The sequence below is a fragment of the Bubalus kerabau genome, chromosome 6 (genome assembly GCF_029407905.1).
Source record: "Bubalus kerabau isolate K-KA32 ecotype Philippines breed swamp buffalo chromosome 6, PCC_UOA_SB_1v2, whole genome shotgun sequence".
In the NCBI taxonomy this organism is placed as follows: Eukaryota; Metazoa; Chordata; class Mammalia; order Artiodactyla; family Bovidae; genus Bubalus; species Bubalus kerabau.
This window is the reverse complement of record NC_073629.1, coordinates 75,693,247-75,718,409: the sequence shown is the minus strand read 5'-3', so window position 1 is coordinate 75,718,409 and position 25,163 is coordinate 75,693,247. Positions and strand designations below refer to the sequence as shown.

At 38.4% G+C, this 25,163-nt stretch overlaps 1 protein-coding gene across 3 annotated transcripts in view; it reads left to right on the top strand.

Moving 5' to 3' along the window:
- LRRC7 (leucine rich repeat containing 7) overlaps nucleotides 1-25,163 on the top strand; it is a 433,465-nt gene that overhangs the window by 202,352 nt on the left and 205,950 nt on the right. For all 3 annotated transcript variants that reach the window (XM_055585502.1, XM_055585503.1, XM_055585504.1), the window contains one exon: nucleotides 17,635-17,698. In XM_055585502.1, coding sequence (XP_055441477.1) covers nucleotides 17,635-17,698 — 64 coding nt within the window. The remainder of the gene's footprint in view (nucleotides 1-17,634; nucleotides 17,699-25,163) is intronic.

Here is a 25,163-nt window from a genome sequence, read left to right as displayed (position 1 = left end):
CAACCTGATAAATTGGAAGTGCAAATTATGTAGCCAAAGTGTTGAACAAAAAATAAAAAAATTTAGACCTGGAACTTAGGAGCATCTGTGATTAGATAGTTATATTTCAGTCATCAGATGTTTGCGTTTGCATAGGGGGATACTATGTAGAATATTGTTCCAGTATCAACAGATTCTTAACCAACTTTGTATGATTTTTAAATTGTATTTATTTATTTATTTTTGGCTGTGTTGGGTCTTTGTTATCATGCAGGGCTTTTTCTGCAGTTTCTGCTAGCAGAGGCTACTCTCTAGCTACAGTGTGCAGGCTTCTCATTGCAATAGCTTCTCTTGATGCAAAGCATGGGCTTCAGTAGTTGTGTCCCCCAGTCTATAGAGCACAGGCTCACCAGTTGTGGCACACAGGCTTAGTTTGCTCCATGGAATATGGGATCTTTCCCAACCAGGAATCAAACCTGTGTCTCCTGAATTGGCAGGCAGATTCTTTACTGCAAGCCATCAGGAAAGCCCACTCTGTGTGATTTAAGCTGAAAAGACTTTAATTATAGGGCACTGGATAAATGAAAGAACAGACTATATAACAAGTGAAACTTAGGAAAAAGGCAAAAGCAATTTTGAAAAGAACACTGTGGTGTAATACCATTATTGCCACCACTGAATGCTGAATGCCGCTGCTTGTACCGGCACCCTGCCAGCACTGGGTTCTGACCACCAATATTGAACCATCGCCCTGCAGTGTTACTTTTGCCACTGTTGCTGCTTAAGCCATAAAGAATTCTCCACAGTTAGCTTCTGTGGCGAGAAGGAAGCATGTGTCTGATGTAAAGCCCCTGTACCCAATTCACTGATGCCAGCCAGAGAAACCTGAAAACAAGATACCTGGCTTCTAAAAGGGATGTTGATCCCCAACAGCCAAAAACCACCATGTACACTTACTCATCAACATTAGGTTTATTAATTGCCGGATCATGGGAAGCTGCATACCATGGAGAACCATGGAGTAGCTCAGTAAGAGGGAGTTAGGAAAGACTTCTAGGGGATTTTGGAGAAGGTTTGAGTACATGTTTGTCTTTTCTGGATCAGGTGTTCTCTGAAAGTGGGATATGTGGTTATTGGAGATTTGGGCATTTTTTAACCCAGGAGACCAGGAGAATAGAAAGGAATTGGAGTTGTCATGGGAGAGGTAGTAACACCTCATAGTAATAGAAGCACGAGGTCTGCTTTGGTCTCTATTCAGGTCTGATTTTGTAGTCAACTTATTTCTGTTTTATTGTATCATGGTCTGAAGAGTCCTCAACTGATAATTTTGTGAAATTGCTTATGATCAGCAGAGAAATCTCATGGTTTGGTGATAGGAGCCAGGCTAGCTACCAGCTGTCAGCTGTCAGGCCTGCTGTTCCTTTCTCAATAGGTAAGCTTTGCCTCCTACCAAGATTCCTAAAGTGGAAATTACCAAAATGCCAGATGTTGGGCATCCAATTTAAAAAATTACCAAGCCTGTAATCTCCAAATATTATTAGTCAGCTCAGGTTGCTGTGACTGAATGATTTGAGCAACAGGAATTTATTTCTCATAGTTATAGAAGTTGGAAGACCAAGACCAAGGTACTGGTCAATTCTGTTCCACAAGAGGATCCTCATAGTCAATGCTATAGCTTTTCCAGTAGTCAGGTATGGTTGTGAGTGTTGGACCATAAGGAAGGCTGAGCACCGAAGCATTAATGCTTTTGAATAGTGGTGCTAGAGGAGACTCTTGATAGTCCCTTAGACAACAAGGAGATCAAACCAGTCAATCCTAAAGGAAGTCAACCCTGAATATTCATTGCAAGGACTGATGCTGAAGCTGAAGCTCCAATACTTTGGCCATCTGATGCGAAGAGCCGACATATTGGAAAAAAGACCCTGATGCTGGGAAAGATTGAGGGCATGAAAAACAACATATATACGTATATATGTATACAACATATATACATATATATGTATATACTGAAATTATTTCTCCAGTAAGTTTAGTTAGCATCTACCATCTCATTTAGAGGCATAAAAATAAAAAGTAAAAAAAGAAGAAATTTGTTTCCTTATGACAAGAACTCTTAGGATTTCTTCTCAACTACTTTCGTATATATCATACAGCAGTGTTCCCCATAGTCATCATGTTATATATTACATCTCTTACATAGATTTTAAAATATTATTTTCTATTGCTCAGCTTCTCATGAGAGACTTCATATTGGTTGCATACAAACCAAAATGGTTTGGTGGATTTTTTTTTTCTGATCTACAAAATTTATGACAGTTTTTCTTATAATAGTCCTCTGATAGCATAATACTTTTCAAGAGGCAAAACCATAACAATATTTTCACTAATAATTTCCTTTCATAAAAATGCAATTCATGTTGATCCACAAAACCAATATAATATTGTAAAGTTAAAAATAAAATAAAATATAAAAAAATAAATTAAAAAAATGCAATTCTTCTCAATTGTATTTTTTAATCTGCAGAGTCTTCTGATACATATCTAAAGGGGCTCAATTTAGTCTCATGACCTCCCAAGCTAAATCTAACAGAGAATGGTTCTCATTAGAGAACATAGCTAATTTAGGATACTATAAATGGCTGTAGACAATAATATCTATAGGGGGATTATAGGTAGTAAAACCAGAAAGGTAGACTGGTATCAAATTATAATTTCCTTGAGTACAGTGTTGAGGAATTTGGACCTTTTCCTGAAATAATTTGATTTCTGTGCCCAGAAATGACATGAATTGAGGGATTACTCTTTGACAGTGATAAATATGGATTAGATGAAGCAGAAAGCTGAAGGTAGGCAACTAGCAAAGAGGCTGTTACAAAGTCCCAGGTCACCATAGCCCATGAAGTAAGAGAAGCTAAACCAAGAAGTAAGTAAACTAACAAGTGAAAGCAGCTAAGGGATTCTTCATCTTTTAAACCCTAATTCTAATATCATCTGATGTTGTTGTTCAGCCACTAAGTCATGTCCAACTCTTTGTGACCCCGTGACCTGCAGTACGCCAAGTTCCTCTGTCCTTCCTATCTCCCAAAGTTTGTTCAAATTCATGTCCATTGGGTCGGTGATGCTATCTAACCATCTCATCCTCTGCCACCCCCTTCTCCTTTTGCCTTCAGTCTTTGCCAGCATCAGGGTCTTGCCCAATGAATCAGCTCTTCACATCAAGTGGTAGAAGATTGGAGCTTCAGCTTCAATATCAGTCCTTCCAGTGAATATTCAGGGTTGATTTCTTTCAGGATTGACTGCTTTAATCTCCTTTAATCTCCAGTCCAAGGAACTCTCAAGAGTCTTCTCTAGCACCACACTTCAAAAGAATCAATTCTTTAGCACTCAGTCTTCCTTATGGTCCAATTCTCACATCTGTACATGAATACTGGGAAAAAACATAGCTTTGATTGAACAGACCTTTGTCAGCATGTTATCTGATATGAAGCCTTTTCTGGGTCAGGCAGAAAGGATGAAAAGAGAACATATATTCAAGACATATAACAGAGTTAGAATAAACAGATGCATGAAACTGACTGATTTGGAGGGTGATAGAGGAAGAAAAGTTAGGAATAGCTTCCAGGTTTCTATTTTAGACTACAAGGAAAGTATTGGTAGCATTTATCAAAATAGGAGATAGAGACGTTAGAGGCAAGTTCTTTCTAGCAGCTTTGCTGGGACAATCAATCTTTCCTTTTCTCAAAGTGTGGTGGGCTCCATCTTCTTATTTTGGTATTGATGGTTCTCCATCCCCAAGACCTGTGAGCTCTACTTACAGTGTGAAGGTCCAGTTTGACTCTGGGAACATCACCCACTGTGGCCTCACAGGAGAGTTATTCTCTGAACCAGTCTTCCCCATGAGTGAACTGCTTTGAGAAAGAACTTTCTGTGTCTTCCTCAGGCTTTAATGTTAAGGAAAAAAAGATCTCCTTGGAGTCCCTTCTTGTTGCCAAGAGTTTTATTGAGAAAACATTTCTCTATTTCCCAAACATGTCAAATATTTCAATACCTTGGAGAATGCTGATGCTTGTGTCCTTTTCTTTGCTTGAAATTTCCTTTCTGCCTTCTCTGTCCACTGAACTCTTCATCTCATTACCCTAATTCCAATATTATCCGATATGAAGCCAACACTGGGTCAGTTCCTGAATTACAAGTTCTCACAACACTGACATTTTCTGGGCAACATGAGACTCAGGCATAATAAATTAGCACATTAATTTCAAAATCATTGAACTTCTGAATTCTCTGTTAGAATATAAACTACATCAGAGCAGGGACTATGTTTGTTGTATAAATTCTTGAATTACTGTTTAACACATAAGAAAAACCTCCAATTATCCATTATTATTGTTAATTTTAAGTTTTTATGTCCATTTCACTAAGTTGTGAGGTACCTGAAGGCAGTGATGACATGTTAGTCCTAGCCCTTAGCCTAGCATCTGATGTGTGCTCAATAGATGTTTGTTACATTAATGAAATAATTGTTTGTTTAATAAATTTAAAAGTCTTAATTTAAAAGGAATTTGTAAAGTGAAGTTTCAGGGTAATACAAAAGAGAGATAATCAATTTGTTACTTTGTCTACAATGACAATGATGATATGAAGTATCAGACCTTTCTTTCTCTTTGGGCACTTAGCTAAGTGTTTTGTAACACTGACAAAAAGTGAATCTTTCCTCAGTAAAATTCAGGTTCAAAAATATAATTTTTGACAGTACGTTGAGAAACACTGTTTAAACTTATGGCTTTTTATTTTTATTTTATTTTATTTTTATTTTTTAACTTTACAATATTGTATTGGTTTTGCTATATATCAACATGAATCCGCCACAGGTATACATGTGTTCCCCATCCTGAACCCTCCTCTCACCTCCCTCCCTGTACCATCCCTCTGGGTTGTCCCAGTGCACCAGCCCCAAGCATCTAGTATCCTGCATTGAACCTGGACTGGCGACTCATTTCATATATGGTATTATACATGTTTCAATGCCATTCTCTGAAATCATCCCACCCTCTCCCTCTCACACAGAGTCCAAAAGACTGTTCTATACATCAGTGTCTCTTTTGCTGTCTCGTATACAAGGTTATTGTTTCCATCTTTCTAAATTCCATATATATGCGTTAGTACACTGTATTGGTGTTTCTCTTTCTGGCTTACTTCACTCTGTATAATAGGCTCCAGTTACATAACTACCCATAAGAAATAGTGGTATTAGAATTCGATGTCTTTAACAGTTCTTTGACCTAAATGAGTCTTCATTATGAGGCACATTTCACAATGGTCTCATCTGGAGTTTATTTGTTACCCATTGTTCTATTTGGTTTCTCTTGTACAGTCCATTATTTCTTATAGATATTGTATTATATTTTATTTTACAACTTCTGACTGCTGATTGTTATATTTTAACATGATAGGCTTTATGCCAAATTATATCCATGGGGGAAAAATTAGTCCTGTTTCAGTTCAGTTCAGTTCAGTTGCTCAGTCGTGTCCGACTCTTTGTGACCCCACGAACCGCAGCACGCCAGGCCTCCCTGTCCATCACCAGCTCCCGGAGTCCACCCAAACCCATGTCCATCGAGTCAGTGATGCTATCCAACCATCTCATTCTCTGTCGTAGTCCTGTTTAAGGCCAATCAAAAAGTTATCCTAAGTGAATTTGTTTTTAAATGGCTATTTTAAGTGATCATATACAGCTGAAAGAATATATCATTCTAATTATTAAATAAAATCAAATGTTATTTCTATGTATTGATAAACACCATTAAAAAAATACCAATAATGTAGGTTTTAGCATTCAAATATTAAGGGAAGAATCTCTCATAGTAAATACATAGAAGAAAAAAATCTAGTTGAGTCTGAGGCAAATATTTTAAGAAGAAGCTGAATTTAGGGAAAAAAATTGTGAATATATAACAAATATAAAAGTGAAGAGGTACACAGATTTGAAAAATATTATCTTTACCTTATTTCTGAAACTATAAAGTAATAAAAAGTAAATGAAACAGAATATATATAGACCTACAATCACTGTTTCTGAAAAGTTGAAATTGTAAACATCAGAAATCATACCAAAATACACAGAATAATTGATGAAAATGAAATTGTCAAAATGAAAAACTATAATTTTGATAAGTCAAATTCAGGAAGGAAAACACATAAACTACTTATAACACTGTTGGACTAGGAGGTATTATGTTATTAATCAATGAAATAAGTCAGACAGAGAAAGATACATACATACATAATTTCTATGATAAAATACATACATACATAAATACATACATATACATGGAATCTGAAAACCAAAACACAGGATCAAACAAACAAAAAACAGAAACAGATCACATAGAGATCAGATGGTTGCCAGAAGGTAAAGGCATCGAGGGTGAGTGAAATGGGTGAAGGAAGTTATAGAGATTAGATGGTTGCCAGAAGGGAAAGGCATCAAGGGTGAGTGAAATGGGTGAAGGAAGTTAGTACAAACTTCTAGTTATAAAATAAATAACAGGGATGAAATGTACAGCATGAGGAATATAGTTAATAATTATGTTATATCTATATGGTGACAGACGGTAACTAGACTTATCATGGTGATCAATTTGTAATGTATAGAAATGTCAGATCATTATGTTGTGCACCAAGAACTAACATAGTGTTGTAGGTCAATTATACTTCAAATACAAACAATCAAGCTCATAGAAAGAGAGATCAGATCTGTGGTTACCAGAGGGAAGAAAGCAAGGAGGTGGTTGAAAATACAAGTTTTCCAATTATAGGGTAAATAAGTACAGGGATCAAGACCATCCCCATGGAAAAGAAATGCAAAAAAGCAAAATGGCTGTCTGAGGAGGCCTTACAAATAGCTGTGAAAAGAAGAGAAGAGAAAGCAAAGGAGAAAAGGAAAGATATAAGCATCTGAATGCAGAGTTCCAAAGAATAGCAAGAAGAGGTAAGAAAGCCTTCCTCAGCAACCAATGCAAAGAAATAGAGGAAAACAACAGAATGGGAAAGACTAGAGATCTCTTCAAGAAAATTAGAGACACCAAGGGAACATTTCATGCAAAGATGGGCTCGATAAAGGCCAGAAATGGTATGGACCTAACAGAAGCAGAAGATATTAAGAAGAGGTGGCAGGAATACACAGAAGAACTGTACAAAAAAGATCTTCACGACCAAGGTAATCATGATCGTGTGATCACTGACCTAGAGCCAGACATCCTGGAATGTAAAGCCAAGTAGGCCTTAGAAAGCATCACTACGAACAAAGCTAGTGGAGTTGATGGAATTCCAGTCGAGCTATTTCAAATCCTGAAAGATGATGCTGTGAAAGTGCTGCCCTTAATATGCCAGCAAATTTGGGAAACTCAGCAGTGGCCACAGGACTGGAAAAGGTCAGTTTTCATTTCAATCCCAAAGAAAGGCAATGCCAAAGAATGCTCAAACTACCGCACAATTGCACTCATCTCACATGCTAGTAAAATAATGCTCAAAATTCTCCAAGCCAGGCTTCAGCAATACGTGAACTGTGAACTTCCAGATGTTCAAGCTGGTTTTAGAAAACGCAGAGGAACCAGAGATCAAATTGCCAACATCCGCTGGGTCATCGGAAAAGCAAGGGAGTTCAAGAATAACATCTATTTCTGCTTTATTGACTATGCCAAAGCCTTTGACTGTGTGGATCACAATAAACTGTGGAAAATTCTGAAAGAGATAGGAATACCAGACCACCTGACCTGCCTCTTGAGAAAACTATATGCAGGTCAGGAAGCAACAGTTAGAACTGGATATGGAAGAACAGACTGGTTCCAAATAGGAAAAGGAGTACGTCAAGGCCGTATATTGTCACCCTGCTTATTTAACTTACATGCAGAGTACGTCATGAGAAACGCTGGGCTGGAAGAAGCACAAGCTGGAATCAAGATTGCCGGGAGAAATATCAATAACCTCAGATATGCAGATGACACCACCCTTATGGCAGAAAGTGAAGAGGAACTAAAAAGTTTCTTGATGAAAGTGAAAGAGGAGGGTGAAAAAGTTGGCTTAAAACTCAACATTCAGAAAACGAAGATCATGGCATCCAGCCCCATCACTTCATGGGAAATAGATGGAGAAATAGTGGAAATAGTGTCAGACCTTATTTTGGGGGGCTCCAAAATCACTGCAGATGGTGACTGCAGCCATGAAATTAAAAGACACTTACTCCTTGGAAGAAAAGTTATGACCAACATAGATAGCATATTCAAAAGCAGAGACATTACTTTGCCAACAAAGGTCCATCTAGTCAAGGCTATGGTTTTTCCAGTGGTCATGTATGGATGTGAGAGTTGGACTGTGAAGAAAGCTGAGCGCCGAAGAATTGATGCTTTTGAACTGTGGTGTTGGAGAAGACTCTTGAGAGTCCCCTGGACTGCAAGGAGATCCAACCAGTCCATTCTGAAGGAGATCAGCCCTGGGATTTCTTTGGAAGGAATGATACTAAAGCTGAAACTCCAGTACTTTGGCCACCTCATGCGAAGAGTTGACTCATTGGAAAAGACTCTGATGCTGGGAGGGATTGGGGGCAGGAGGAAAAGGGGACGACAGAGGATGAGATGGCTGGATGGCGTCACTGACTCGATGGACATGACTCAGAGTGAACTCCGGGAGTTGGTGATGGACAGAGAGGCCTGGCATGCTTCGATTCATGGGGTCGCAAAGTGTCGGACACGACTGAGCGACTGAACTGAACTGAACTGAAGTACTAGGAGTGTTATAACGTATAACGTGAACAATGTAATTAACACTCCTGTATATTCTATATGAAAGTCAGTAAGAGAGTAAATACTAAGAGCTCTCATCACAGGAAAAAAATTTTTTTCTTTTCTTTTGTTATCTATATGAAATGATGGATGTTCACTAAACCTATTGTGGTAATCATTTCATTATATAAGTCAAATCATCTTGCTGGACATCTTTAAACTTATACAGTACTGTATGTCAATTATAGGTCAATAAAAGTGGAAGAAAAAAAAATCAATTGAAGCTTCAAAAGCTATGCAAATAATTTTATACATATTTTCTATTTATTTTTAAATTATTAAAAATGAATATTATCTCTAAAAGTCCCAAAAGCTCCTTTGTACTTAATTTAAGTAGTAAAATATTCATTTCTGCACTAGCTTAGTATTGTCAAAAATGTCTTTTCTAATCAAGAACAAAAGTGCTAAGACTATTTCTTTTATTTCTTTTATACTTTTGCATAAAACTCAAATTAATAAATCAGGATTTTTTTTTAATGAGTGGAATATCAGACACTTCTGGGATTTAAAAGATCTCTATTTTAACTTTAGATCTGCCACCAATATGCCATGTGACACTCTTAGAGGTACTTAATAGCTTGGTAGGAGGAGTGTATTTAGAAATATGCTTTTGGCAGTAAGAAACAGAATTCTGAGTAAAAGTGGCTTTTTAAGCAATAGGCACCTTGTTGTCCATAACAAAGCCTTGAGATAAGCAGTTCCAGAGTTGGTTTCAGTGGCTTAATGATTTTACCAAAAGCGCTTTCGATTTTTCTACATACTATTCCTACCATGTTGGTTGTCATCCTTGGGTTTGTTGCCTCATGGTTTCATAGTGTCTGCTACAACTCCAGACCTCACATTTTCATTCAAACATGAGACAAAGAGGAGAAAGAGGGACAGGGGGAAAGTTCTCATGCCTCTCTCCCTCTTTTTAAATCAAGGGGAAAATTTTTTCTTAGGATCTCCTTCAGAATCTCTTTTCCTCCTCTTTCTGTTCTACTAACCAGAACTGAGTCATATGCTTATGTCCTAGCTGCAGAGGAGGTTTGCCTAGTAACTCTTTGGCATTTCCAGTTTCTGATGCAGGCTGATACTGCTGGCAAGGAAGAAAGAGAAAGGAAATGACAGTTGCCTGGGAAACCAGCCATGGCTACCTTGGCAGATTATTTTCAAAGGGTTTTATCTGCTAAAGTTCAAATTCTATGACATCTTAGTCACAGAGTTGTCTCTGTATTATACATTAGTCATCGTTATCAACACTCTAAGGCCAGATCTATCTAAAAGTACATGAATATATAGAAAACCCAATGTGGCAAGTTATAATTTTTTTTCAAATAATAGAAAGAAATAATGATCCTGAAACAATGAGCCTGGGTGTGTGTGTGTGTGTGTGTGTGAAAAGGGTCTCATAAAACACAGTGTCCCTGCTCAGTTTAAAACTATAGGAGTTTTAAAATAGCTTTGCCTGAGTGTTTTTTCAGTAGCATTTGAAACCTATTCATGAGCAGACAGTGTAGGTTGCAGCATATTCTAGCGCAGATGAACATCTTCATAGTTGACTATATTTCCCATAACCTCTTGATTGGACTGCTTCAGTGCAAGTTAGGAGCTTCAGTTCCTCCAGTGTGGTCATCCACAGAGATAATTGTTGTAGTTTCTGCTCATATGTCACCATCCCTCCAGAAAGAGTTGAAAAAGTCTTATACAATTTTTTCTTTGTTGCATTGTCATGAGTTAGGAATGCATAAAAATGTTTGGTCAGTGGGAAAATTCATGTTCAGAATGAATGAATGATTGGTTCTGGTCATAAACCCAAGAAGTCTAGAGAGAGAGTAATGAAATTCAGCCTTCTCCTCAATCTAATTAGAGCAGTGCAGAAATTGTCTTATATCTGGTTGCGGTTTCAGTTCAGTCTCTCAGTCGTGTCCATTTACAAGGTACTATTTTACACTTCATTGGAGAAGTTTATCTTACTATATGAACTAGAGGTCATCTTCAGAAGTTACCTTTGAGTTTATTTTTTCATACAGAATATTTTTTCATGCTATGCATTAAATTAGAGAAATGTAATTATAGGAAAGAAAAATTTTTCAATATGACATCAAGAAATCAGCTTAAACTTTTAAATGTTGAATATTTAAAAGGAAAAAATATTTCCCAAGGACACACTGAAAATATGTGACAGTTTGATATAAATTATATATTTTAAATATTTTTCTAATAATTTAAATACTATAATGAGACATATCTTAATTAGAAGCATTCGCAAATTGCTTAATTAGAATTAAAAACTAAGTCTTCTCAATATTCTTCAACAAAATAATAGATGGCTTGTGTGGTTACATGTCCTTCTGGGACATCCAAGGAGTCAGTTTAGCTTTTTGTTGCTCTTCTTAGGAGAAAATTGAATGGATATGACGGAGAGTACATAAGTATTGTAATTGTAACATTGCCTTAAGATTTAGCAATAATCAAGGAAGAATTGTATTAATTTTTATCGAAATATAGTTGATTTACAGTGTTGTGTATTATCAGGTATACAGCATAGTGAATCAGTTATACATAAGCATACATCCATTCTTTTTTTAAGATTCTATTCCTATATAGGCCATTAAGGGAGAATTTTTTTTATAGAAAATATTTTATCATAGAAATTATGCTATTGGATACTAGATTTTACATTTTTTCTGGTGTGTAAAGATAATGAATGTACATTTCTTCAAAATAAATGAGGTATGCCAGTGTTGCATTTTTAAAGACTATCAATTCCTGGGCCTTCTTGTCCTCAGTACATATGTCATAAGAAATGATTATCTCAAAATATAATGTTCATTTAAAGAAAGATTGTGAACAAGAGAAGGACCCAATAGTGTGGTAGAATTGGCATGTCCCAAGTATAAAATGCAAATGTCCATTTAACATAGGAGATGGATTAAGTAAAGTGGAAAGATAGTATATTCTTTCCCTAAGTTCCAATGAGAGAGAAACATCAGACAGTAGGAGCTGAGGGGAGTTTTCCTATCCTTGTGACATGAATAGCCACTAATTAGAGAGTGTCTGAGAACATTTGAAAGGCAAGTTAAAAGCTGGAATGAATAAACCCATGCAAAAAATTTGCAGAATCTTGCAAGAGTCAGCAAACCCAAGTTACTGCACTGGGAATTTATGGAGAAACAAAAATCCTTCCAACTTAATGTGGCTTCAGAAGTAATTGTACACTTAAATAGATAAAACCTCTGAATCTGATAAAAAGCAAATCACAGATTATACAATTTTATCAAAGTGACAGATGTACCAAGATATTGCATTATTTCCCATAATTGCTCTAACTGGAATCTTTTACCAGATTTGCAATTGGATAAATGCTATAAAGTAATAGCATTCTAGTAAGGATTTAATTTTCATAAGTGCCACCAAATGACACTGTTAAGAACAAATGCCCCTAGATTCCAGTAACATGTACCCTAAGAATAAGAATTTCAAATAGTATATAAATATAGTTATCTAGTGGCAATTATCTAGTGATAAATATTTCCAGTCCTTAATTTATCTGTTATATCAAGTTTTGAAGACTTAGATATTTCTTAGAGACCAGGCTTATATCATAAAAACATGGAGCTATCTAGACTGATGTAGACCAGGGGTTGGAAAATTATGGCTTATGTTCCAAATTTGGTGACCCCTTTTTTATAAATAAAACTTTATTGGAAAACAATCATCTTCATTTGTTAACATGTCATATATGGCACTGCACTACAATGGCATAATTGAGTAATTGAGACAGAGACAATATGGCCCACAGAACATAAAACACTTCTTATCTAGCCTTAAACAGAAAAATGTTTGTTGACCCCTGGTATAGACTACAGTCAGCTTTAGAGGATATACTTTTCTTAAAAACATTCATATTTAAACAATGGTCAAGCCAAATAATTCAGGCCAGATTTAGATGACTAGCCACTGCTGGAAAAAGAGATCCTGTGTCAGCCCTGACACTAACTTTCCATGTGACCTTGAACAAGTCACCAAGTCTCCTCTAGAGAGAAGGGAACATTCCTTTTTCCTGAGGTTGCAGTGCATAACACCAAATGGCAAAAATCAACATGGTCTTTTAAAGAAGAATGTGAAAATCAAACCAGGGAAAATGTCTAAAATAGTTATAAATGCAAGGAGAGCCTGAAGTGAATATTGGGAGCTGAGAGGCAGAGCCTGATTGGTCAGAGTTTCAAGCAGACAAATGAGGATGAGATGATCAAATTTAACTCCTATACTCATGATAGGAAAACACACAGGCTTGTGTTTTCATGCACTAAGAATATGTCTACGATTTTATGGACTAGGATGGAGAAGAACACAATTTCGTCACCTGTAAAAAAATCATTTAAAGCGTTCTCCTACTCTAAGAAAGGAGAAGGAAATGGCAACCCACTCCAGTGTTCTTGCCTGGAGAATCCCAGGGACAGAGGAGCATGGTGGGCTTCTGTCTATGGGGTCGCACAGAGTCGGACATGACTGATGCGACTTAGCAGCAGCAGCAGTCTAAGAAATGTCCTGTAGAAAAGAGAAATGTTTTTGATCATATATATAGGAAATAGTCAAAATGAATCTGTTAAATAATCATAATAAGCATTTGTATATTTTATGAGAAATCCTGCTGATAAGAACCTATTTGACATTTTTTAAGCAAGATTCTTTGGAAGGAATGATGCTAAAGCTGAAACTCCAGTATTTTGGCCACCTCATGTGAAGACTTGACTCATTGGAAAAGACTCTGATGCTGGGAGGGATTGGGGACAAGAGGAAAAGGGGACAACAGGATGAGATGGCTGGATGTCATCACTGACTTGATGGACGTGAGTCTGAGTGAACTCCAAGAGTTGGTGATGGACATGGAGGCCTGGCGTGCTGCGATTCATGGGGTCGCAGAGAGTCGGACACGACTGAGCGACTGAACTGAACTGAACTGAACTGAAGCAAGATTTGCCAAAATGTACTGGCCATCTGAATTTTTTTAAAATCATGCAACACCTAAGTCCTTAGGAAAACTTCAGGAAACTCTGACCTCAATAATTTCTTAAAATATTTCCAACTCTGAAATTCTTTCCTAAGTTTTTCAATACCTAACTCTTAAAGGCCACCTACCATATGTCAGGCATTATTTATGTGCTTTAACTAATTAACTTATGTTAATCATCAGAATAACCCTATAATGTAAGGATTCTTATTATCCTTCCCATATTACAGATGAGAAGCAAAGATATTCTTGTTGGTTTAAAGTCAAACAGCTAATGAGAGGTAGAATTGGGATTTAAACCCAGGTTGTCTGAATTGATTCTGTGTCCTAAACTGCTTTCCTTTTAGAGTTTCGTTGCTGTATTTGAGATATCAAAAAAAGTTAAAAATTCACCTAAATATTTCAGTTAGTGTTTTTTATTATTTGGAATTTTTAAAACCTACTAGTTGAAATGTCAGGAGTAAACTTAACACAAGATATAGATATTCTAAGACAGATGAACTTCAGCTTTATCTGCCTTTAACATTATGCATAATTCTTAATAAGTAAGCTAATGTATATTCATTACAATATTCATTAAATCAGGCCTATTAGGATATCTCTTTAGCAACTGTTAATTAATTGTAGATGCCTGGTAAAAACTGAATGGTTTTTCTTTGTAAATATTTCTAGAATTCAAACATCTCACTGGTAAAGAATTATTGACTCATGAACATATGAATATCTTCACTAAACAAACACTGACTGAGAAGCTGTTTGTATGACTGACAATTTACTTGCTCTCATGAAGCTTGAATCTATCAGGAGGGAAATAATTAGGAAGTAAACAAAAAGTATTTTAATTTTCAGTATTAAATATTAAAATAAAATACAGATGGCTAACAAACACATGAAAAGATGCTCAACATCACTCATTATCAGAGAAATGCAAATCAAAACCACTATGAGGTACCATTTCACACCAGTCAGAATGGCTGCGATCCAAAAGTCTACAAGCAATAAATGCTGGAGAGGGTGTGGAGAAAAGGGAACCCTCTTGCACTGTTGGTGGAAATGCAAACTAGTACAGCCACTATGGAGAAAAGGTAACCCTCTTGCACTGTTGGTGGAAATGCAAACTAGTACAGCCACTATGGAGAACAGTGTGGAGATTCCTTAAAAAACTGGAAATAGAACTGCCTTATGATCCAGCAATCCCACTGCTGGGCATACACACTGAGGAAACCAGAAGGGAAAGAGACACGTGTACCCTAATGTTCATCGCAGCACTGTTTATAATAGCCAGGACATGGAAGCACCCTAGATGTCCATCAGCAGATGAATGGATAAGAAAGCTGTGGTACATATACACAATGGAGTATTACTCAGCCATTAAAAAGAATACATTTGAATCAGTTCTAATGAGGTAGATGAAACTGGAGCCTATTATACAGAGTGAAGTAAGCCAGAAAGAAAAACACCAATACAGTATACTAACGCATATATATGGAATTTAGAAAGATGGTAACAAGAAGCCTGTATATGAGACAGCAAAAGAGACACTGATGTATAGAACAGTCTTTTGGACTCTGCAGGAGAGGGAGAGGGTGGGATGATTTGGGAGAATGGCATTGAAACATGTAAAATATCATGTATGAAACGAGTCGCCAGTCCAGGTTCAATGCACGATACTTGATGCTTGGGGCTGGTGCACTGGGACGACCCAGAGGGATGGAATGGGGAGGGAGGAGGGAGGAGGGTTCAGGATGGGGAACACATGTATACCTGTGGCGGATTCATTTTGATATTTGGCAAAACTAATACAATTATGTAAAGTTTAAAAATAAAATAAAATTAAAAAAAAAAATAAAATAAAATAAAAATGTTAAATACTTTCTATGATAAGTGTTAAGAAGATGAAACAGGGCAATATACAAAGTGAAGATGGGAAGGGAGATTTAATTTGGGGATATGAGGAGGAAACATATGAGCTGAGTTGAAGAGGAGCCAGCTTTGGAAAGATTTATGGGTAGAATGTTATAGGCAGGAGAAGTAACGATGATAAAAGTAACAGTCATGGATATTTTACACATTTCTACCACTTTTACATATATAATATGAACATAGGTTGGTAAACATCATTTAACACAATTGAGTACCAATTTCATTAGAACTTGCTCATTAGAACTTCAGATAACTAGGTGAACATTACAAATGAGTCTGAATTATCAGCAAGTTACTTCATTCAGACAAGCGATGATAAAATTGTCAGCATAACTGATGGAGAATGTGACCCAAACTGTAACCAAGTCCTGATGTTTTCTCCCTGTCCTATGGTTGTGGTCGTGCCTTCCAGGCCAGTCATTTGTAAGGGGAAGTCATACCAGTTAGATTCCTGTGCAGAGACAGGGAAATAGGCCCCAGACCCACATGTGTTTACCATAAGGACAAAGGCGTACAGTCAAATGAATACACTATACTCACATTTCTTGTCCATGAGACCTGATTACCCTGTTAGAAAATGCAATCCTGTTATAAGAATTCTTCTTATCTTCTTCCTCTGCTTAACTGTTCTTCATAGCACTTACAACCTTCTAGTATATTATTTTATTTTACTTAATCATTTTATTTATTGTCATTATCATCTGCACTGGAAGTACAGTCCTTTCAAGGAGTAATTTTTCTTTCTTTTCATACAGTGCTATTCCCCAGACCCCAGAAGACTCTCTAGCACATAATAATCTTTCAAAAGCAGTTTCTGAGTAGAGAAAGAGTACACGGATTTTTTTTTTTTTTTTTTTGGCATTTCTGAGTGCCTGAAAGAGTCTGAATTATAGTAGTATTTCATTTGCTGCTCATAAAAGTCCTATAAGATAGTGGCTACATGGATTTTAAAGATGAAGGAACTAAATTTTTTTAAGATTTGAGCCAACAATGCCTCCAGAGTTTCTGTACATAATCAAGACTTAAGGATAGCATTCTGGTTAGTGGGGAGATAAAAAATTTGAAAATCAGAAGAATGGTACTACCTTTTCCTATGTTGTTTGTTATACTTGAAAATGGCTTGACAAATACTGATTATGTATGTAATGCACATGAGTATTTCTAAGCTTTGGGACCAACTATCCCCCAAGGTTTACAGTTATTCAAAGCTGTAACATCATCAAGCCAATATGCTTAGGAGATAATGAGTACAAAAGTTAGGAGTAGGGGATTTTAGTACAAGCTCCTATGTATAAAATAAGCTACCAGGGTATATAGTACATCTCAAGAAATATAACCAATATTTTATAATATCTATAAATGAAATATAACCTTTAAAAATTGTGAATAACAACCTTGTCCATCTGAAACTTACATGATATTTTAAATCGACTATACCTAAAGAGAAAAGAAAAAAGTTTGTCTATAACAGAAATTCATTTAAAGTAGTAAAAATTGACAAGATTGATGATGAAATTGTGGCCATACTGTGGAATTTTAAAATGCTTCATGAAGAGCTGAGTTCATCCATTGGTTCCCAAGCCTGTGTGGATTATTAAAAATATGGATGTTAGCGCCTCAACTGGTACCTTGTATTGGTACCTTAACCTTCGTTAAGCAGTCAGGCCTGTACTCCATCCACAGACTGGCATTTGGAAATATGGTAAGCTACTAAAGGTTTTCAGGTAACAGTTTGAACATGTTTCTGTATATTTGAAATTTACTTCTCCCTGAAAAATACCCCCATATCTGTGCATAAAATACCCAGATAAATCTGACAAGAAGGTGGCTGGAATGTCTTTTGGAGCAAGGTGTCATACACTGCCTCACAATATTATTTTTCTCCATCTGTTATAGGTCAATGCACAAACTGGCCCAGTTGGAAAGACTTGACCTAGGCAATAATGAATTCAGTGAGCTGGTGAGTGAATACATTTTCTAAACTTGACTAATATATCACCAGGAGATTATTTCTGTTGCTCTTTGTAACCCCAGGTATTAAATCAAGTGCACATTTACATTTGCTAAATATAAAAAGAAAATAAAATCTGAAATTAAAGTGATTGTTTAGCTATATAGTAAACTACAGGTAACTGAATAATATTAGGATTAACTTTTTTTAAAAGGGTAGGGTAAATAGATAGGCAGATGCAAATTGTCAGTTTTGAGCATGAGCTATGTGGCAGGCCCCATGTTCAGTGTGTTACATATGTTGCCTCATTTAATCCTGATTTGCCATGTTACCATAATAACTTTATAGAAACAAGCTGAAAGTGGTCACTGATTTACATATCTTTTATGTGATTGAACAGGGCTTCCCTCATAGCTCAGTTGGTAAAGAATCTGCCTGCAATGCAGGACACCCCAGTTCGATTCCTAGGTTGGGAAAATCCACTAGAGAAGGGTTAGGCTACCCACTCCAGTATTCTTGGGCTTCCCTTGTGGCTCAGCTGGTAAAGAATCCACCTGCAATGTGGGAGACCAGGGTTCCATCCCTGGATTGGGAAAATCCCCTGGAGAAGGGGAAGGCTACCCAAGCCAGTTTCTGGCCTGGATTCAAGACATCCTGGATTCCATGGCCTGGATTCCAGACATCCTGGAACGTGAAGTTAAGTGGGCCTTAGGAAGCATCACTACGAACAAAGGTAGTGGAGGTGATGGAACTCTATCCAAGCTATTTCAAATCCTAAAAGATGATGCTATGAAAGTGCTGAGCTCAATATGCCAGCAAATCTGGAAAACTCAGCAGTGGCCACAGGTCTGGAAAAGGTCAGTTTTCATTCCAATCCCAAAGAAAGGCAATGCCAAAGAATGTTCAAACTACTGCACAATTGCACTCATCTCACATGCTAGCAAAGTAATGCTCAAAATTCTCCAAGCCAAAAACACCAATACAGTATACTAACACATATATATGGAATTTAGAAAGATGGTAACAATAACCCTGTGTACAAGACAGCAAAATAGACATTGATGTATAGAACAGTCTTATGGACTCTGTTGGAGAGGGAGAGGGTGGGAAGATTTGGGAGAATGGCATTGAAACATGTGTAATATCATGTATGAAACGAGTTGCCAGTCCAGGTTCGATGCACGATACTGGATGCTTGGGGCTGGTGCACTGCGATGACCTAGAGGGATGGTATGGGGAGGGAGGAGGGAGGAGGGTTCAGGATGGGGAGCACATGTATACCTGTGGTGGATTCATTTTGATGTTTGGCAAAACTAATACAGTGTTTGAAGTTTAAAAATAAAATAAAATTTAAAAATAAATAAATACAAGTGAACAGAAAAAAAAAAAATCTCCAAGCCAGGCTTCAACAGTATGTGAACCGTGAACTTCCAGATGTTTGAGCTGGATTTTAAAAAGGCAGAGGAACCAGAGATGAAATTGCCAACATCCGTTGGATCATTGAAAAAGTAAGAGAATTCCAGAAAAACATCTATTTCTTCATTATTGACTGTGCCAAACCCTTTGACTGTGTGGATCACAAAAAAATGTGGAAAATTCTGAAAGAGATGGGAATACCAGACCACCTGACTTGCCTCCTGAGAAATCTCTATGCAGGTCAAGAAGCAACAGTTAGAACTGGACATGGAACAGCAGACTGGTTCCAAATAGGAAAAGGAATACTATTGTCACCCTGCTTATTTAACTCATATGCAGAGTACATCATGTGAAATGCTGGGCTGGATGAAGCACAAGCTGGAATCAAGATTGCCGGGAGAAATATCAATAACCTCAGATATGCAGATGACACCACCCTTATGGCAGAAAGTGAAAAATAACTAAAGAGCCTCTTGATGAAAGTGAAAGTGGAGAGTGAAAAAGTTGGCTTAAAGCTAAACATTCAGAAAACTAAGATCATGACATCCGATCCCATCCCTTCATGGCAAATAGATAGGGAAACAATGGAAAGAGTGACAGATTTTATTTTGGGGGGCTCCAAAATCACTGCAGATGGTGACTGCAGCCATGAAATTAAAAGACTCTTAGTCCTTGGAAGAAAAGTTATGACCAACCTAGACAACATGTTAAAAAGCAGAGACATTACTTTGCCAACAAAGGTCCATCTAGTCAAGGCTATGGTTTTTCCAGTGGTCATGTATGGATGTGAGAATTGGACTGTAAAGAAAGCTGAGTGCCAAAGAATTGATGCTTTTGAACTGTGGTGTTGGAGAAGATTCTTGAGAGTCCCTTGGACTGCATGGAGATCCAACCAGTCCATCCTAAAGGAGATCAGTCCTGGGTGTTCATTGGAAGGACTGATGTTGAAGCTGAAACTCCAATACTTTGGCCGCCTGATTCGAAGAGCTGACTCATTTGAAAAGACCCTGATGCTGGGAAAGATTGAAGGCAGGAGGAGAAGGGGATGACAGAGGATGAGATGGTTGGATGGCATCACTGACTCAATGGACATGAGTTTGGGTAAATTCCAGGAGTTGGTTATGGATAGGGAGGTCTGGCGTGCTGTGGTCCATGGGGTTGCAAAGAGTTGGACACCACTGAGCAACTGAACTAAACTGGACTGAACTTTGACCATAACTAATTTGGTCATTATTCCAGCCTTTATCCAGTTCATTGAGGCTAAAAACCGACTTTTATTCCTCTGTGATTAGAAGTTTAATCTAATTTTAGGAGTTACATGGTCCCTTTAGATTGTGTTCATCTTTCTTGCAGAGAAATGCTCTGTCATCTCTTGCCTTTCTCTGCATGTCTCTTTAAGATGGAATTTGGGTGAGTGCAAAGGAAGGTACATGTCTTTCTAACTTGAGGGAAAGAGACCCCCTGGTCTCAGACTGGTTTTCAGAAATGTTGGCCTCTGAGGGTGATGTCTGCAGCTGATACTACCTTCTATGTCCAGTCTGCAGTTCTGAACCTGTAGTCAGTCTTTTGGGCTCAGGCAGTACCCACCTGGTAGCAATGGCCATCTCCCTCTTGCTGAAGGTGCAATCACCCAGCTATCATTGCATGTGCATGCATGAGTCCCTGCCCTGTCTTCCCTCCAGCACCATGCTTGGCAGTCTGTCCCTGAATTCTGTTGTGAAGGAACCCTCACCAGTTACAATGCTGCTGCTGCTGCTGCGTCGCTTTAGTCATGTCCGACTCTGTGCAAGCCCATAGACGGCAGCCCACCAGGCTCCGCCATCCCTGGGATTCTCCAGGCAAGAACACTGGAGTGGGTTGCCATTTCTTTCTCCAATGCATGAAAGTGAAAAGTGAAACTGAAGTCACTCAGTAGTGTCCGACTCTAGAGACCCCATGGACTGCAGCCTACCAGGCTCCTCCATCCATGGGATTTTCTAGGCAAAAGTACTGGAGTGGGGTGCCATTGCCTTCTCCACAATGCTGCTGCTGCTGCTGCTAAGTCGCTTCAGTTGTGTCCTACTCTGTGCGACTCCACAGATGGCAGCCCATCAGGCTCCGCCGTCCCTGGGATTCTCCAGGCAAGAACACTGGAGTGGGTTGCCATTTCCTTCTCCAATGCATGAAAGTGAAAGTGAAGTCGCTCAGTAAGTGTCCGACTCTTTGTGACCCCATGGACGACAGCCTACCAGGATCCTCTGTCCATGGGATTTTCCAGGCAAGAGTACTGGAGTGGGGTGCCATTGCCTTCTCCGACAATGCTGCTAGTGGCCCTAAACAAGTCTACAGGCTCCAAGAATCCACATGACATGCAAACTGAAAAAGGTCCAATAAAAAATAAATAAATAAATTTCAGAGCTTCCTTTTGCCTGCTAAACTGCACTGCCAAGCTTGCTCTGCTTTGGATGCACCTAACTTTGTTATAGGGCAGCTGGCAAGGTGGCCTCAACACAATATATCAAGAGGACCTGGTACCTAGTATAACACACCTCTGGTATTTTTAAGGGAAACGTTTATTAATTTAAGTAGAGTGAGAGGTAATGGTAGTGCATAACAGTAGCAAAACTAGTTTATACTATTTTTAAAATTAGTTTTTAAGAAGGTAGGATCTGCCTATGACATATAACTTGGCCTAGTAGTTGAAAGAACATGCACAATGGATTCAGATGACTGAGATTTAACTTTCATCACTGGTTAGCTGCGTACCTTTAGGTCTGTAACTTGCTCTCTATCCTCAGCTTCCTCTTCAATAAAATAAAGGTATCAAACCTAAGTATGTCATAGACTTTTTGAGAGAATTTCATGTGAGAGAATCTATAATAAACAATGTGTGTTTCAAATGAATTTCAATTCTGTCCAGTATAGCATTTTGCAGTCCTTTTGTATGGATACTTTGTGAATCAATGTTTTACTATAAATATTTGCATCAACAAAGATGAATAAGACATGTTTATTTTTTGAAATTAAGCTTACTAAAAGTAAATTTTAAATACATCTATTTTACCTTCTGCTGTACGATGTCTAAGAAATCATCTGAGCAAAAATATCTTTTACTTTTGAACTCCCGATATTCCCACTTGTCACAAAGTAGGTCTCTTAAACATTTTGTTTTGCATTTGTACTGGGGTACTTTATTTGATAATACTCAGTTATTTGGTAGGGTAGGGGGATGGGAGTATAATTCTAGAATTCATATCTCTAATATTATTTACTTTTAGCCAAATTTTTGACTTTCATTAATCATACATGTGGGAGTAGCTGTTGTTTCTTTGACAGTAACAATTTTTAATGTGAAAATAAGAGAATTTACTCTGATAAGAGACCTCTAGAAGCAATGTCACATGGAGGAAAGGAAATTAAATTCCAATCTGTAGCTAAATACTGACACATAGAAGATGTGTCACATCTTCTATGTGACACATAGAAGACACATAGATGATTTATTTTGTGACACAGTAAAGAAGTGGAGAGATGGCAGTAAGTAAAAAAAGAAAGAATGGGGAAGCCTAATGAAGAGAACAGATGTCTGCTTGTTAGAGAAGCAATGTACATATCCTGCATAAGGTTTGAACTGGAAGTGCCTACTTATGGATGCTTTTGTAGTAATAAAAGATTCTACATAAAAGAAATTATGCTTCTAATAGCAGTAAACTCTAGAAGATTCTGGACACAGTCTGAAACATAATAGATTCTTTAAGCTTTTTTTTCCCCCAAAGATATCTTTTACAGCTTTTTATTCAATATAAAAATTAAATAAATGTTCATTTAAAAATTCATAAAATTAACAGTATAAAGATGATAGTATAAATAATTGGTGATTTCATCCACTTGTGTAATCATTATTAATAATTTTGGTATATTCTTTTTCCCCTCTCCCATTTTCTTTTTTATGAGATCAAATGAATATTACTTGGGGCCTGATCAGAAATGGTACACTGTTAGGTTGATGTGTGGAGTTGGATAGTATCAACCCTTAAACCCTTTGGTGTACCCTAGGTAATACAGCCTTCACACTGTCACAATAATGAAGAACATCTGAATGTCAAGCAATGGTCAGGGATGTTAAAACAGATTAAATGATTATCATGGGGCCCAGAAGCTGTATGATAATATATTTCAGGATTATAGAGATTTATCCCATAAACTAAGAATTGTTACTGGTTCTGAACTGGTGGAGGAAATAAGCCCTCAAAGTAAATCACCATCAGCAAGAATACTGGCAAATTGAACAGACTGAATAGCGGAGCCTGGAGGAGACAGGATGGCTCCAGTAACATTGTGAGGTCACGGCTGACCATTCCTCAAATCTAGCTCCAGCCTCCTGCTCCTTCACTTCCTTTCTTCACCCGACTCTGCCTTACAAAGGAGAGACTGAGACACACAGGTAAATGTCACTTAGAGCCCTCAACAACTCTGCTATGAGAACCTTCATCAAAAGAGTCAGTCATAAGAAGCAAAATAGAAAGCTTTTTTGCCAACCAGAAAGAGAAACCTGCTCAACTCAGAGGAGGCTAACAGCAGACTGGAAAAGGGTCTGTGTGCTTAGAGTTCAGGAAATTAAAAGGTGGCAGGCAGCAGCCTGGGTGACAAACCACTGACCACAAAGTGACAAAGGACAGTGGGAGGTGAGCATAGAGATTACAGTGGGCATTGGAGTAGCATCTCCTGTTATGTGAAAGTTTCTCTTCTATTTGCCCAGCACTCCACGCCCCCACCCACCACCACAAAGGGACTCCTACAAGGAACACTTGGGAAAGAGGAGCTTGATATGGGAGGTCAGATCCAAACAGGAGGGAGGGCAGAGAAATGAGCTTTGAAATTTTACTGTAACTATGACATACATTCTGTCATTTTTGAGATTGCATCCAAGTGCTGCATTTCAGACTCTTTTGTTGACCATGATGGCTACTCCATTTCTTCTGACAGATTCCTGCCTGCAGTAGTAGATATAATGGTCATCTGAGTTAAATTCACCCATTCCAGTTCATTTCAGTTCGCTGATTTCTAGAATGTCGACATTCACTCTTGCCATCTCTTGTTTGACCACTTCCAATTTGCCTTGATTCATGGACCTGACATTCCAGGTTCCTATGCAGTATTGCTATTTACAGCATCGGACCTTGCTTCTATCACCAGTCACATCCACAGCTGGGTATTGTTTTTGCTTTGGCTCCATCCCTTCATTCTTTCTGGAGTTATTTCTCCACTGATCTCCAGTAGCTTATTGGGCACCTACTGACCTGGGGAGTTCCTCTTTCAGTATTCTATCATTCTGCCTTTTCATACTGTTCATGGGGTTCTCGAGGCAAGAATACTGAAGTGGTTTGCCATTCCCTTCTCCAGTAGACCACATTCTGTCAGATCTCTCCACCATGACCCGCCCATCTTGAGTTGCCCCACGGGCATGGCTTAGTTTCATTGAGTTAAACAAGGCTGTGGTCCTAGTGTGATTAGATTGACCAGTTTTCTGTGAGTATGGTTTCAGTGTGTTTGCCCTCTGATGCCCTCTTGCAACACCTACCGTCTTACTTGGGTTTCTCTTACCTTGGGCATGGAGTATCTCTTCACGGCTGCTCCAGCAAAGCGCAGCCATTGCTCCTTACCTTGGTCGAGGGGTATCTCCTCACCTCCACCCTTCCTGATTTTCAACGTGGGATAGCTCCTCTAGGCCCTCCTGCGCCCACGCAGCCACGGCTCCTTGGACGTGGGTTGCCCCTCCCTGCCGTCGCCCTTGGCCTCGGGCGTGGGGGCATGGGGTAGCTCCTCCCGGCCACCACCCCTGGCCTCAGGATTGGGGCGTGGGGTATCTCCTTCCAGCCGCCGCCCCTGACCTCGGACGCGGGGTAACTCTTCTCGTCGCGGCCCCTGGCCTCGGACGCTGGGTATCTCCTCTGGGCCACCCCCGCCCTGACCTAGGACGTGGGGTAGCTCCTCTTGGCCGTTCCTATGCCCTTGCAGTCTGGTACTCTCGGCCGCTGCCCCTGACCTCAGACGTGGGGTAACTCCTCTTGGTCACCGC